This window comes from Cherax quadricarinatus, chromosome 67 (assembly GCF_038502225.1).
Source record: "Cherax quadricarinatus isolate ZL_2023a chromosome 67, ASM3850222v1, whole genome shotgun sequence".
Lineage (NCBI taxonomy): Eukaryota > Metazoa > Arthropoda > Malacostraca > Decapoda > Parastacidae > Cherax > Cherax quadricarinatus.
This window is the reverse complement of record NC_091358.1, coordinates 21,958,329-21,976,184: the sequence shown is the minus strand read 5'-3', so window position 1 is coordinate 21,976,184 and position 17,856 is coordinate 21,958,329. Positions and strand designations below refer to the sequence as shown.

General features: G+C 39.2%; 1 protein-coding gene across 1 annotated transcript in view; it reads left to right on the top strand.

Moving 5' to 3' along the window:
• The window catches only part of LOC138854701 (uncharacterized), a 129,101-nt gene that overhangs the window by 93,623 nt on the left and 17,622 nt on the right, over positions 1-17,856 (top strand). Inside the window, exons 2-3 of the mRNA XM_070099444.1 lie at positions 8,834-8,981; positions 14,418-14,507. Coding sequence (XP_069955545.1) covers positions 8,933-8,981; positions 14,418-14,507 — 139 coding nt within the window. The 5' untranslated portion in view covers positions 8,834-8,932. The remainder of the gene's footprint in view (positions 1-8,833; positions 8,982-14,417; positions 14,508-17,856) is intronic.

Sequence of the window (17,856 nt, the reverse complement as noted above, 5' to 3'; positions counted from 1 at the left end):
ATGTTAGCTAAAAAATAGAAAATCATTCCCCTCCCTTTCTGTAGCTACATTCATCAGACACCTTTTGGCACTCTTCTTGAACTGGTTCACGCTATGACTGGCTTTGACATGTGCGGGTAGTCTGTTCCATTCCTTTATTGCTGTACAATAAAAGGTGTTTGAAGCCTGGCCACTGACTGTGGGTACTACAAAGTTGTGCTCTCTCCCCCTAGTACTATGATTGCTTTGGTTCCCAACCTTGACAAAATTGACAGCAAGATATTCTGGACATTGTTTTTGAGCAATTTTATAAACATGATTTAGCTTCAGTTGTTTTACTCTGTCTTCAACATTCAGCATATCCAACTGCTGTAATTCATCCTGGCCTACATGTTCTCTTGGTCCCAGCCCCAGGATGAATCTTACGATTTTGTTCTGGGTGATTTGCAGTCTATCTTTCAGTTTTTTTGTCAAGGCAGAGTACCAAGAAGAGCAAGCGTAATCCATATGGCATTGTATAAGGGCTAGACATAGGGTCCTGCGAGCCTCAGTAGGTAGACACTGTGCTTGTCTATACAGGAACTTCAGTTTGGCATTCGCTTTCTTTACTACACTGTTCCCTATCAATTCTCCTGACATGCAAGGGTCAAAGGGGATTCCCAAATATTTTACTGACGAAACCAAAGTGATGGGCTCCCCATTACATTGAACATTAAAATTATTTACCCTTCTCAGTTTATGTTTCGTGCCAAAGAGAATGGCTTCAGTTTTCCCTAGGTGTAATGATAGTTTGTTGTCTACTAACCATTTGCTGCAGGACTCCAGTTCCAGTGTTAAAACATTAGCAATATCTTGTGGGTCTTTACCTGACACTAACAGAGCACTGTCATCTGCATACAGTAGGAGTTTGCACTTGACACTGATAGGCATATCATTGACATAACATAAGAATAATAAGGGACCCAGAATACTACCTTGGGGAACTCCACATGTTATCGGCAGGGGTTCTGATTCTGTTTTGTTGATTTTGACTATTTGTCTCCTGTTGCTAAGGTAGGACTTAAACCAGTCTACAGAACCTATACCGATATATATATATATATATATATATATATATATATATATATATATATATATATATATATATATATATATATATATATATATATATATATATATATATATATATATATATATATAAATATATATATATATATATGTATATATATATATATATATATATATATATATATATATATATTTTTTTTTTCTTTTAACGTACCAGCCATACCCCACTGAGGTGGGGTGGCCCAAAAGGAAAAACGAAAGTTTCTCTTAAAATTTAGTAATTTATACAGGAGAAGAGGTTACTAGCCTCTTGCTCCTGGCATTTTAGTCGCCTCTTACAACACGCATGGCTTTCGGAGGAAGAATTCTGTTCCACTTCCCCATGGAGATAAGAGGAAATAAATAAGAATAAGAACTAGAAAGAAAATAGAAGAAAACCAAGAGGGGTGTGTATATATATGCTTGTACATGTATGTGTAGTGTGACCTAAGTGTAAGCAGAAGTAGCAAGACGTACCTGAAATCTTGCATTTTCATGAGACAGAAAAAAGGACACCAGCAATCCTACTATCAGTGGTCCCCCGAGTTTCATGATTAATCCGTTCCAGAGAGCTTGCCGAAAGTCGAAATTCACGAAACTCGAAACCATTTTCCCCATAAGAAATAATGGAAATAAAATTAATCCGTTCCAGATACCCAAAAATATTAAAATAAAATATTTTTTTTCAACTTAAATAAAGATTTATATACTGAAATCAATGAGAAATCAAGTACATGCGTATAAAAAATAATAATAACATTACACTTACCTTTACTGAGGACTATTGGGTAGATGGAAGACGGGAGGAATGGATAGGAGGAAGTTGTACACTATTGTCTGGAAGGAGAATCTCCTTCCATTAGGACTTTAGGTAGCAAATCCTTATCTGGGGTTACTTCCCTTCTTCTTTTAATGCCACTGGGAACAACTTGAGAGTCACTAGACCATACAGTAAGTGTCAGGGGCCTGAGACTGTTCAACTGCCTCCCAGCATACATAAGGGGGATTACCAATAGACCCCTGGCAGTCTTCAAGCTGGCACTGGACAAGCACCTAAAGTCGGTACCTGACCAGCCGGGCTGTGGCTTGTACGTTGGTGTGCATGCAGCCAGCAGTAACAGCCTGGTTGATCAGGTTCTGATCCACCAGGAGGCCTGGTCACAGACCGGGCTGTGGGGGCGTTGACCCCCAGAACTCTCTCCAGGTAAACTCCAGGTAAACCCCTGTCGCACAAAATATCTGTCCAGAGAGGTCTTTTTCTGGCGTTTCTTTAAGATTTTCCTGAAGTGAGACACACTGTCATTGTACATGTTGCAGATATGGCTTGTTTCAGCTTGGTCAGGGTGATACTTTTCAACAACTCATTCCACTTGGCACAAATCTCCTTAATCTTTGAAGAAGGCACCTCATCCACTTCCCCTTCCTCCTCCTCTGAAGCAAGTTCTTCGGCTGTGGTCTGATGCTATTCCAGTTGAAGCTCTTGCAGTTCGTCAGTGGTTAGCTCTTCCCTGTGGTCCTCCACCAACTCTTCCACATCCTCGTCACTCACCTCCAACCTCATGGACTTGCCCAATGCCACAACACCTCCCACAACAGGCAGAGGGTCGGCAGGGACAGGGTCTGCCTCAAACCCTTCAAAATCCCTCTGGATCGTGTTCCTCACTTTATTTACCAAAGGGGTTGCACTAGCTTTCCTTGGGTCCATGATGACTTATTTAGCAGTTGCAAGCACAAAAAACAATGGATTATTATGAAATGTATTGTATGAACCCGCCGGGTGATGGTCACGTGTTGGTAAACAATGGCACACTGAGCGTGAATGGCGTGAGAGACTGGCTTGGTGTGCGCGGTGATGGGCGGACGGGTACCGGACGGTCGCCGAAACATGAGTCTAATCACGAAACTCGAGGCCAAATTTTGCCAGAAGAACTTGCTGAAGGTCGAATTACACGAAACTTGATGCTGCCGAAACTCAAGGGTCCACTGTATATATATATATATATATATATATATATATATATATATATATATATATATATATATATATATATATATATATATATATATATATATATATATATTATAATGTCGTTCCGAATAGGCAGAACTTGCGATCTTAGCTTAAATAGTAACGCTCATCTTGCCATATAGGACAAGTGAAAATTTGTGTATGCAATAATTTCGCCAAAATCATTCTGAACCAAACGAAAAAAATATATTTGATTGTGCTTGTTTAGTACTAAATTATTGTAAATGTATTTAAAATATATTTAGTTGGGTTAGGCTAAAATAAATTGCTCTTGTTATAATAAGGTTAGGTAAGTTTTCTAAGATTCTTTTGGTGCAAAATTAAAAATTTTTTCATTAACATTAATGAAAAAATATATCTTTAAACGTATAAGAGAAAATTTCAGAAAGGACTTAATTTTAAATGAGTTCTTGCTAATTGACCAGTTTTGCATATTCGGCACGACATATATATATATATATATATATATATAATATATATATATATATATATATATATATATATATATGTATATATATATATATATATATTTCTTTCTTTCAACACACCGGCCGTATCCCACCGAGGCGGGGTGGCCCAAAAGGAAAAACGAAAGTTTCTCCTTTTACATTTAGTAATATATACAGGAGAAGAGGTTACTAGCCCCTTGCTCCTGGCATTTTAGTCGCCTCTTACAACACGCATGGCTTACGGAGGAAGAATTCTGTTCCACTTCCCCATGGAGATAAGAGGAAATAAACAAGAATAAGAACTAGAAAGAAAATAGAAGAAAACCCAGAGGGGTGTGTATATATGTGCTTGTACATGTATGTGTAGTGTGACCTAAGTGTGAGTAGAAGTAGCAAGACGTACCTGAAATCTTGCATGTTCATGAGACAGAAAAAAGGACACCAGCAATCCTACCATCATGTAAAACAATTACAGGCTTTCGTTTTACACTCACTTGGCAGGACAGTAGTACCTCCCTGGGCGGTTGCTGTCTACCAACCTACTATATATATATATATATATATACTATATATACTATATATATACTATATATATATATATATATATATATATATATATATATATATATATATATATATATATATATATATATATATATATATATATATATATATATATATATATATATATATATATATATATATATATATTTATGAAGGGGTTCAGGGAAACGGGCAGGCTGGACTTGAGTCCTGGAGATGGGAAGTACAGTGCCTGCACTCTGAAGGAGGGGTGTTAATGTTGCAGTTTAAAAACTGTAGTGTAAAGCACCCTTCTGGCAAGACAGTGATGGAGTGAATGATGGTGAAAGTTTTTCTTTTTCGGGCCACCCTGCCTTGGTGGGAATCGGCCAGTGTGATAATAAAATAATAATAAATATTTATTATATTTTATTATCACACCGGCCGATTCCCACCAAGGCAGGGTGGCCCGAAAAAGAAAGACTTTCACCATCATTCACTCCATCACTGTCTTGCCAGAAGGGTGCTTTACACTACAGTTTTTAAACTGCAACATTAACACCCCTCCTTCAGAGTGCAGGCACTGTACTTCCCATCTCCAGGACTCAAGTCCGGCCTGCCGGTTTCCCTGAATCCCTTCATAAATGTTACTTTGCTCACACTCCAACAGCACGTCAAGTATTAAAAACCATTTGTCTCCATTCACTCCTATCAAACACGCTCACGCATGCCTGCTGGAAGTCCAAGCCCCTCGCACACAAAACCTCCTTTACCCCCTCCCTCCAACCCTTCCTAGGCCGACCCCTACCCCGCCTTCCTTCCACTACAGACTGATACACTCTTGAAGTCATTCTGTTTCGCTCCATTCTCTCTACATGTCCGAACCACCTCAACAACCCTTCCTCAGCCCTCTGGACAACAGTTTTGGTAATCCCGCACCTCCTCCTAACTTCCAATAATAAATATATATATATATATATATATATATATATATATATATATATATATATATATATATATATATATATATATATATATATATATATATATATATATATATATATATATATGCAAAACAACCACTCTGAAAGAATAGAGAAATTCCAAGCGCTTTCGTGACTACTCACATGATAATGTGAGTAGTCACGAACGCGCTTGGAATTTCTCTATTCTTTCAGAGTGGTTGTTTTGCATAGTCTGAAAGCATCTGTTTACTGTGATCTTATTGCATATATATATATATATATATATATATATATATATATATATATATATATATATATATATATATATATATATATATATATATATATATATATATATATATATATATATATATATATATATATATATATTATATATGTATATATATATATATATATATTATATATATGTATATATATATATTTTTTTTTTTTTATTATCACACCGGCCGATTCCCACCAAGGCAGGGTGGCCCGAAAAAGAAAAACTTTCACCATCATTCACTCCATCACTGTCTTGCCAGAAGGGTGCTTTACACTACAGTTTTTAAACTGCAACATTAACACCCCTCCTTCAGAGTGCAGGCACTGTACTTCCCATCTCCAGGACTCAAGTCCGGCCTGCCGGTTTCCCTGAATCCCTTCATAAATGTTACTTTGCTCACACTCCAACAGCACGTCAAGTATTAAAAACCATTTGTCTCCATTCACTCCTATCAAACACGCTCACGCATGCCTGCTGGAAGTCCAAGCCCCTCGCACACAAAACCTCCTTTACCCCCTCCCTCCAACCCTTCCTAGGCCGACCCCTACCCCGCCTTCCTTCCACTACAGACTGATATACTCTTGAAGTCATTCTGTTTCGCTCCATTCTCTCTACATGTCCGAACCACCTCAACAACCCTTCCTCAGCCCTCTGGACAACAGTTTTGGTAATCCCGCACCTCCTCCTAACTTCCAAACTACGAATTCTCTGCATTATATTCACACCACACATTGCTCTCAGACATGACATCTCCACTGCCTCCAGCCTTCTCCTCGCTGCAACATTCATCACCCACGCTTCACACCCATATAAGAGCGTTGGTAAAACTATACTCTCATACATTCCCCTCTTTGCCTCCAAGGACAAAGTTCTTTGTCTCCACAGACTCCTAAGTGCACCACTCACTCTTTTTCCCTCATCAATTCTATGATTCACCTCATCTTTCATAGACCCATCCGCTGACACGTCCACTCCCAAATATCTGAATACGTTCACCTCCTCCATACTCTCTCCCTCCAATCTGATATTCAATCTTTCATCACCTAATCTTTTTGTTATCCTCATAACCTTACTCTTTCCTGTATTCACCTTTAATTTTCTTCTTTTGCACACCCTACCAAATTCATCCACCAATCTCTGCAACTTCTCTTCAGAATCTCCCAAGAGCACAGTGTCATCAGCAAAGAGCAGCTGTGACAACTCCCACTTTGTGTGTGATTCTTTATCTTTTAACTCCACGCCTCTTGCCAAGACCCTCGCATTTACTTCTCTTACAACCCCATCTATAAATATATTAAACAACCACGGTGACATCACACATCCTTGTCTAAGGCCTACTTTTACTGGGAAAAAATTTCCCTCTTTCCTACATACTCTAACTTGAGCCTCACTATCCTCGTAAAAACTCTTCACTGCTTTCAGTAACCTACCTCCTACACCATACACTTGCAACATCTGCCACATTGCCCCCCTATCCACCCTGTCATACGCCTTTTCCAAATCCATAAATGCCACAAAGACCTCTTTAGCCTTATCTAAATACTGTTCACTTATATGTTTCACTGTAAACACCTGGTCCACACACCCCCTACCTTTCCTAAAGCCTCCTTGTTCATCTGCTATCCTATTCTCCGTCTTACTCTTAATTCTTTCAATTATAACTCTACCATACACTTTACCAGGTACACTCAACAGACTTATCCCCCTATAATTTTTGCACTCTCTTTTATCCCCTTTGCCTTTATACAAAGGAACTATGCATGCTCTCTGCCAATCCCTAGGTACCTTACCCTCTTCCATACATTTATTAAATAATTGCACCAACCACTCCAAAACTATATCCCCACCTGCTTTTAACATTTCTATCTTTATCCCATCAATCCCGGCTGCCTTACCCCCTTTCATTTTACCTACTGCCTCACGAACTTCCCCCACACTCACAACTGGCTCTTCCTCACTCCTACAAGATGTTATTCCTCCTTGCCCTATACACGAAATCACAGCTTCCCTATCTTCATCAACATTTAACAATTCCTCAAAATATTCCTTCCATCTTCCCAATACCTCTAACTCTCCATTTAATAACTCTCCTCTCCTATTTTTAACTGACAAATCCATTTGTTCTCTAGGCTTTCTTAACTTGTTAATCTCACTCCAAAACTTTTTCTTATTTTCAACAAAATTTGTTGATAACATCTCACCCACTCTCTCATTTGCTCTCTTTTTACATTGCTTCACCACTCTCTTAACTTCTCTCTTTTTCTCCATATACTCTTCCCTCCTTGCATCACTTCTACTTTGTAAAAACTTCTCATATGCTAACTTTTTCTCCCTTACTACTCTCTTTACATCATCATTCCACCAATCGCTCCTCTTCCCTCCTGCACCCACTTTCCTGTAACCACAAACTTCTGCTGAACACTCTAACATGTATATATAGGATGGGGTCCACCTCTGGTGTAAATTGTGGGACCCATAGCCTCAGAGAAGTGTATATATATATAGTATATATATACATGTATATATATATGTATGTGTGTGTGTGTGTGTGTGTGTGTGTGTGTGTGTGTGTGTGTGTGTGTGTGTGTGTGTGTGTGTGTGTGTGTGTGTGTGTGTGTGTGTGTACTCACCTATTTGTACTCACCTATTTGTGGTTGCAGGGGTCGAGTCATACCTCCTGGCCCCGCCTCTTCACTGATTGCTACTAGGTCCTCTCTCTCCCTGCTCCATGAGCTTTATCATACCTCGCCTTAAAACTATGTATGGTTCCCGCTTCCACTACTTCACTTTCTAGACTATTCCACGACTTGACTACTCTATGACTGAAGAAATACTTCCTAACATCCCTTTGATTCATCTGAGTCTTCAACTTCCAATTGTGACCTCTTGTGTATGTGTCCCATCTCTGGAACATCCTGTCTTTGTCCACCGTGTCTATTCTGCGCAGTATTTTATATGTCGTGATCATGTCTCCCCTGACCCTCCTGGCCTCCAGTGTCGTCAGGCCGATTTCCCTCAACCTTTCTTCGTACGACAATCCCCGTAGCTCTGGGACTAGTCTTGTTGCAAACCTTTGCACTTTCTCTAATTTCTTGACGTGCTTGACTAGGTGTGGATTCCAAACTGGTGCTGCATACTCCAGTATGGGCCTGACGTAGATGGTGTACAGAGTCTTGAACGAATCCTTACTGAGGTATCAGAACGCTATCCGTAGGTTTGCCAGGCGCCCGTATGCTGCAGCAGTTATCTGATTTATGTGCGCCTCAGGAGATATGCTCGGTGTTATACTCACCCCCAGATCTTTTTCCTTGAGTGAGGTTTGCAGTCTTTGGCCATCTAAACTATATTGTGTCTGTGTGTGTGTGTGTGTGTGTGTGTGTGTGTGTACAGTATTCAGCATTAAAATCATACTCATTCAAGAATATACAGGATAATAATAACTTTCTTACAGTTTTAATAACATAGATTGATTCTGACAGCTTCTAACTGTTGTCAGCAGTGTGGCACTAGTGGTGTCAGCAGTGTGGCACTAGCGGTGTCAGCAGTGTGGCACTAGTGGTGTCAGCAGTGTGGCACTAGTGGTGTCAGCAGTGACAACATGAGAGCCTATGCAGTCATTATGTTGTTGGCGACACTCACCCATCTATGTAAGTGCTATTATTACTGTCTTGTCTTCCACCCTGCTAGTACAGGTCGGCCATCACTGATCCGGTTCCATCACTAATCCGGCACTAATTTTGGCTAGCATAATTTCAAATTTCCCAGGTCGCCTCACCAATCTGCTGCTGCATGTTGGTGTCACTTCCAAACACAAGCAAGCTATCCCAATTTATTTTTCTCCATTTACTGTTATAACCTGCTCACTTTAACCCCAGCCATGGTTCCAATGAATAAAGGAAATACTTCTGGTTGTGTAAAGTGCAAACACCATACATTGTCCATAAAAGATTAGGTTGAACTTCTGAAAAAAAAATGGACAGAAGCTATCTGTGAGAAGCTTGTGTTAATTATACAGCACTGTTCTTCCATAGTCTATGACAAAGAAACAAAGAGAAATTACTCAGATTTTTTGCTAACAGAAGTATAAAAGGAGAACAAGGAAGATCAAGTGCTGATGAAGTGGTTTAGGCTACGTGTAAGTGAAGATGTTGAAATGTAAATTTCAGTTCTTCACTTTGGAAGCGGCAGTGATGAACTTTCTTGCGTAGGTCAAAGTGGTTAATTTTATTATACCCCTTGATTGTCAGTCTCATTGTATCATGGCTTTAAAGTTACTGTCAGCCCCATAGTATGATGCCATGAGCTCAGCTTATGGCGTTGTACTGTGGGCCTAGATATTAGAGAATACTACAGACCTAGATATTTGAGAATACTACAGACCTAGATATTAGAGAATACTACAGACCTAGATATTAGAGAATACTACAGACCTAGATATTAGAGAATACTACAGACCTAGATATTAGAGAATACTACAGACCTAGATATTAGAGAATACTACAGACCTAGATATTAGAGAATACTACAGACCTAGATATTAGAGAATACTACAGACCTAGATATTAGAGAATACTACAGACCTAGATATTAGAGAATACTACAGACCTAGATATTAGAGAATACTACAGACCTAGATATTAGAGAATACTACAGACCTAGATATTAGAGAATACTACAGACCTAGATATTAGAGAACACTATGGGCCTAGATATGAGACAATAGGTCTGTGTCATAAGTGTGCACTATATAAAAGAATCCTGCAGCACAAAGTGCATAATGAGAAAAAATGCGACCATGCTTTTCGTGTAAAATATCTAATTTGCGGTGTATTTTCGTATGGTTTTCATGGTTGTATTCTCGTTTTTTTGGTCCCATTGGATAGAACGGAAGATATATTACAGAAATAGAGATGATTTTAATTGGTTTCCGGAAGGAAAGTACCTTGAAATTGAGGTCAAATTAGCGAAAATGTTAAATTTTTGCCAGTGTTCAAGATAAAACAAATGACATCAAGCGTCCAACTGGCCAGTCTAATACACGGTTACGAATGAATTAACATTATTTATACAATATTACAATAATGCAGTAGTCTGCATAACAGTAAATATTTTATTTTTTGTATGAATAAAAGTTCAGAATGGAAACCAAGCGTAATATAAGAGGAACCTGGAGACATAACTAATGAACAGAGAAAGTGTTATTTAAGTGCCAGGAATGTCTACATTGTTTATTCTTGACCCAATTTTGAAACTTGACATCTTTTGAAATGTGTGTGAAATTCGCCAAATTACTGATTGGTGATCACTATTCGGTAGCTTAAATAGGTAAATACACAGTTTCATGTACTTATTTGACAGAATAAAAGGAGTACTAGTGAAATAGCTATGACTTTGGTCGACTGGATCAATGGAATTGGCCAAAAATAGGGCGGAAAGTGGGCAAAATCGCCGCTAACTTTGCAGGAATGTAATTCTGTAAGTTTTCCATCAAAATTTATAATTTTGGTTTCATTACCTTCGAAAAAATATTGTCTATCATTTCATAAGATAAAATAACTTTTTTTTTAATTCTGCGCTGAGAGCAAGTTTGGCAGCAGTGGTCGCGACAGTGAACGGCTTAACCAACTTGTACTGATTTACGGGGTATTTTAAGGGAAATGTGAGGTGGTTAGTTGTTGGGTTAAGTGTATTTTAATGTAATCACTCTGTAATTCGGCAAAATCACTAATCCAGCACCCTACAGGTCCTGATGATGCCAGATTAGTGATGGTCAACCTGTAATATTATTATATTATTTCTGTTAGTGCTATTATTACTGTCTTGTCTTCCACCCTGCTAATATTAAGCTCTTTATTACTAGTAATATTATTACATTATCTCTGTTAGTGTTATTGTTACTGTGCTGTCTTTCACCCAGCTAGCATTAACTTGGTCAACAAACAGAGACAGTAGTTGGCAGTGAGTGACTAGCTCCCTTAAAGTTTACTATACAAATAGTAGGAGTGTAAGAAATAAGATAAATAATCTAAAATTAGTTGCATGTGCAAGAAGCATAGATTTTTTTTTATTAACACATAGGCCATCTCCCACCAAGGTAGGGTGGGAGATTAATTACTGGAATATTGTTAGTGTCTTCCTGTGTAAAAACTGAGAGAAAATAATTATTAAAAATCGAGCACATTTCATTCTCTTTGTCAGTAAGGTGCCCATAGTTATTTTTAAGGGGACCTATCTTATCTCTAACTTTTGTTCTATAGACCTGGAAAAAACTTTTTGGGTTAGTTTTAGAATCCCTAGCAACTTTAATTTCATAGTCCCTTTTAGCTTTTCTTATCCCGTTTTTAATGTCCCTCTTAATGTCAATATACTGATTCATAAAATGACCCTCACCTCTTTTGATATGCCTATAAATTCCTTTCTTATGCCCTAGTAGATATTTGAGCCTATTATTCATCCATTTTGGGTCATTTCTATTTGATCTAATTTCTTTATATGGGATAAACGTTCTTTGAGCAGCATGTATAGTGTTCAGAAAACTGTCATATTGATAGCTCTCTTCGTTACCCCAGTCAACAGATGATAAGTGTTCTCTAAGCCCATCGTAATCTGCTAAGCGAAAATCTGGGACTGTTACTGAGTTATCGCTACTATCGTACTTCCATTCAATGCTAAATGTAATTGATTTGTGGTCGCTAGCACCCAGTTCCTCTGAAATTTCTAAATTATTAACAAGGGATTCATTGTTTGCCATAACTAAGTCAAGCAGGTTATTACCCCTTGTAGGTTCTGTCACAAACTGCTTCAAAAAACAATCCTGAACTACTTCTAAGAAGTCATATGATTCTAAATTCCCAGTCAAGAAATTCCAATCAATATGACTAAAGTTAAAGTCTCCTAGAATTACTACATTATCGTGCCTTGTGGCCTTAACAATTTCCTCCCATAGTAGTCTCCCTTGGTCCCTATCTAAGTTTAGGGGACGGTATATCACACCTAAAATCAGTTTTTCATTCCCCTCACCTTCAAGGACCATAACATTGTATCAATCGCATCTGCTAGAAAAATGACAGGATGGATAATGAGAACCTTCAAAACTAGGGAGGCCAAGCCCATGATGACACTCTTCAGGTCACTTGTTCTATCTAGGCTGGAATATTGCTGCACACTAACAGCACCTTTCAAGGCAGGTGAAATTGCCGACCTAGAAAATGTACAGAGAACTTTCACGGCACGCATAACAGAGATAAAACACCTCAATTATTGGGAGCGCTTGAGGTTCCTAAACCTGTATTCCCTGGAACGCAGGAGGGAGAGATACATGATTATATACACCTGGAAAATCCTAGAGGGACTAGTACCGAACTTGCACACGAAAATCGCTCACTACGAAAGCAAAAGACTTGGCAGATGATGCACCATCCCCCCAATGAAAAGCAGGGGTGTCACTAGCACGTTAAGAGACCATACAATAAGTGTCAGGGGCCCGAGACTGTTCAACTGCCTCCCAGAACACATAAGGGGGATCACCAACAGACCCCTGGCAGTCTTCAAGCTGGCACTGGACAAGCACCTAAAGTCAGTTCCTGACCAGCCGGGCTGTGGCTCGTAGGTTGGTTTGCGTGCAGCCAGCAGCAACAGCCTGGTTGATCAGGCTCTGATCCACCAGGAGGCCTGGTCACAGACCGGGCCGCGGGGGCGTTGACCCCCGGAACTCTCTCCAGGTAAACTCCAGGTATGTGTTACTTCAGACTTAATACCCGTTTTTATGCAACAGTTCAAGCGATCTCGGACATACAGTGCCACGCCACCCCCTTCCCGATATTTCTATCTACTTGGAACAATTTAAAACCCTGAATATGACATTCCGCAGGCATGTCCCGACTTTTAATATTACTAGTAATATTACTATATTATCTCTGTAAATGCTATTGTTACTGTCTCGTCTTCCACCGTGCTAGTATTAACCTCTATTAGTAATATTCTCAGAGTAAGAATAATAATGCTAATAATACTACTACTACTACTAATAATAATAATAATTTTCCATTCATCTTATTCTGCACAGCACTTTACGATTATTGCAAAATTATCATTCTTCCTCTTCTATTACGACTAGTTCATAAATTATGATAATTTTCTATATTCTGTGAATTATTATATTTTTTATGAACTATTGTGATTATTTGTTGAATTATCATTAATCTCTCTCTGCATCACGATTTCCTCATGGCTTATCAAGATTATTATATGAATTATCATAATTATTTTATGAATTATCACAAATATTTCACAAATTATCACGATTATTTCATGAATTATCAGACTTATTTTATGGATTATCACAATTTTTTATGAATTATCACAATTATTTCACGAATTATCACAATTATTTTAGGAATAATCACAATTATTTCATGGCCTATTATAATTTCATAGATTACAACCATTATTTTATAGATTATCATTATTATTATATCAGATATCACAATTCATGAATTATCACAATTATTTCATAAATTATCCCAATAGTTTCATAGATTATCACAATTATTTCATGGATTATCACAATTATTTCACGAATTATCACAATTATTTCAAGGATTATCACAATTATTTCAAGGATTATCACAATTATTTCAAGGATTATCACAATTATTTCAAGGATTATCACAATTATTTCAAGGATTATCACAATTATTTCAAGGATTATCACAATTATTACATGGATTATCACAATTATTTCAAGGATTATCACAATTATTTCATGGATTATCACAATTATTACATGGATTATCACAATTATTTCATGAATTATCACAATTATTAAATGGATTATCACAATTATTTCATGGATTATCACAATTATTACATGGATTATCACAATTATTTCATGGATTATCTCAATTATTTAATGGATTATCACAATTATTTCATGGATTATCACAATTATTACATGGATTATCACAATTATTTCATGAATTATCACAATTATTTCATGGATTATCACAATTATCTCATGGATTATCACAATTATTTAATGAATCATAATTGTCAGTATTGTAAGAGGATAATTGTGGTGACAGGTGAAGGCAGGATGTGTTACAACTGTACTGGAGACTGTGTGTCCGATATAGACTGCAAGGGATCATGTACCACCTCCGTACCTGAGTTAGGTGAGTAGTACCTAACACTGTACCTGAGTGAGGTGAGTAGTACCTAACACTGTACCTGAGTGAGGTGAGTAGTACCTAACACTGTACCTGAGTGAGGTGAGTAGTACCTAACACTGTACCTGAGTGAGGTGAGTAGTACCTAACACTGTACCTGAGTGAGGTGAGTAGTACCTAACACTGTACCTGAGTGAGGTGAGTAGTACCTAACACTGTACCTGAGTGAGGTGAGTGGTACCTAACACTGTACCTGAGTTAGGTGAGTAGTACCTAACACTGTATCTGAGTGAGGTGAGTAGTACCTAACACTGTACCTGAGTTAGGTGAGTGGTACCTAACACTGTACCTGAGTTAGGTGAGTAGTACCTAACACTGTACCTGAGTTAGGTGAGTAGTACCTAACACTGTACCTGAGTTAGGTGAGTAGTACCTAACACTGTACCTGAGTGAGGTGAGTGGTACCTAACACTGTACCTGAGCGAGGTGAGTGGTACCTAACACTGTACCTGAGCTAGGTGAGTGGTACCTAACACTGTACCTGAGCGAGGTGAGTAGTACCTAACACTGTACCTGAGTTAGGTGAGTGGTACCTAACACTGTACCTGAGCGAAGTGAGTGGTACCTAACACTGTACCTGAGCGAAGTGAGTGGTACCTAACACTGTACCTGAGTGAGGTGAGTAGTACCTAACACTGTACCTGAGTGAGGTGAGTAGTACCTAACACTGTACCTGAGCGAGGTGAGTGGTACCTAACACTGTACCTGAGCGAGGTGAGTAGTACCTAACACTGTACCTGAGTGAGGTGAGTAGTACCTAACACTGTACCTGAGTTAGGTGAGTGGTACCTAACACTGTACCTGAGTTAGGTGAGTGGTACCTAACACTGTACCTGAGCGAGGTGAGTGGTACCTAACACTGTACCTGAGCGAGGTGAGTGGTACCTAACACTGTACCTGAGCGAGGTGAGTAGTACCTAACACTGTACCTGAGCGAGGTGAGTAGTACCTAACACTGTACCTGAGCGAGGTGAGTAGTACCTAACACTGTACCTGAGCGAGGTGAGTAGTACCTAACACTGTACCTGAGCGAGGTGAGTAGTACCTAACACTGTACCTGAGTTAGGTGAGTGGTACCTAACACTGTACCTGAGCGAGGTAAGTAGTACCTAACACTGTACCTGAGCGAGGTGAGTGTTACCTAACACTGTGCCTGAGTGAGGTGAGTAGTACCTAACACTGTACATGAGCGAGGTGAGTAGTACCTAACACTGTACCTGAGCGAGGTAAGTAGTACCTAACACTGTACCTGAGCGAGGTGAGTGGTACCTAACACTGTGCCTGAGTGAGGTGAGTAGTACCTAACACTGTACCTGAGCGAGGTGAGTAGTACCTAACACTGTACCTGAGCGAGGTGAGTGGTACCTAACACTGTACCTGAGCGAGGTGAGTGGTACCTAACACTGTACCTGAGCGAGGTGAGTTGTACCTAACACTACCTGAGCGAGGTGAGTAGTACCTAACACTGTACCTGAGTGAGGTGAGTGGTACCTAACACTGTACCTGAGCGAGGTGAGTGGTACCTAACACTGTACCTGAGCGAGGTGAGTGGTACCTAACACTACCTGAGCGAGGTGAGTAGTACCTAACACTGTACCTGAGTGAGGTGAGTGGTACCTAACACTGTACCTGAGCGAGGTGAGTGGTACCTAACACTGTACCTGAGCGAGGTGAGTAGTACCTAACACTGTACCTGAGTGAGGTGAGTAGTACCTAACACTGTACCTGAGTTAGGTGAGTGGTACCTAGCACTGTACCTGAGTGAGGTGAGTAGTACCTAACACTGTACCTGAGTTAGGTGAGTGGTACCTAGCACTGTACCTGAGTGAGGTGAGTAGTACCTAACACTGTACCTGAGTTAGGTGAGTGGTATCTAACACTGTTCCTGAGCTAGGTGAGCGGTAACTAACTCTTTACCTGAGTTAGGTGAGTGGTACCTAACACTGTACCTGAGTGAGGTGAGTAGTACCTAGCACTGTACCTGAGTGAGGTGAGTAATACCTAACACTGTACCTGAGCGAGTTGAGTAGTACCTAACTCTGTACCTGAGCTAGGTGAGTGGTACCTAACACTGTTCCTGAGCTAGGTGAGCGGTAACTAACTCTGTACCTGAGTTAGGTGAGGGTACCTGACACTGTACCTGAGATAGGTGAGGGTACCTGACACTGTACCTAAGTTAGATGAGTAGCACCTAACGCTGTACCTGAGTTAGGTGAGTAGTACCTATCACTGCACCTGAGCTAGGGGAGTGGTACCTGACACTGTACCTGATCTAGGTGAGGGTACCTAACACTACTTGAGCTAGGTGAGGATACCTGACACGGTACCTGAGCTAGGTGAGGGTACCTGACACGGTACCTGAGCTAGGTGAGGGGGGTTCCTGACACTGTACCTGAACTAGGTGAGGGGTATCTAATACTGTACCTAGGTGAGTGGTACCTAACACTGCCTAGGTGAGTGGTACCTAGCACTATACCTAGGTGAGTAGTGCCTAACACTTCATAGGTGAGTGGTACCTAACACTATACCTAAGTGAGTAGTACCTAACACTATACCTGGGTGAGTAGTACCTAACACTATACCTGGGTGAGTAGTAGACAGACTTCAATCCTAACTATGTATTCGATAGATATCAAAGCAAACACTGGAGTCGATAGATCTCAAATCTATCAAAAAAAAAAAAAATTCATATCTATCTACCAAGTTATTTAGAATTTGAGCAAAGTCCCTTTTAGAAAACATTTTCAAAATGCTTCTAATTCATAGAAATACATAGGCTTTGTAATTTCTTGGGTTTTAACTCAAAGAAAGACTTAGAATTTGCAATTTCTTTGCTTCTAATTCAAAGAAATGCTTAGATTTTGCAATGTATTTGTTTTTCATTCAAAGAATGCTTAGATTTTATAATTTATTTGCTTTAAATTCAAAGAAATGTTGAAAAACTACCATCATAAAAACTTGTGGAAGCTGCAGTAGTAACACCGAGCCAGGGAGCAAACAGGACATACACCGGTAAGCTGTCCTAGTATACAAGTACAGTTAGAAATAGAATTACAAATAGCTAGAGCTTCACTTTAAGGAGGTTATTAGTAGAATATTCAAGAGGTTACTAGTAGAATTACACTAAATCAACCATTTAAATCACATTATGAAGCTCTGTGTAGTCTGCAGGACATCAAACAAATGGGCTTTCACATGGATTAATTGTCATTTTTGTGGGAATTGGTGTCACGCCCCTTGTGCAGATATCCAAGAAGTATCTACAAGCAGTATTAAATCAGGGAAGTGTTTTTGG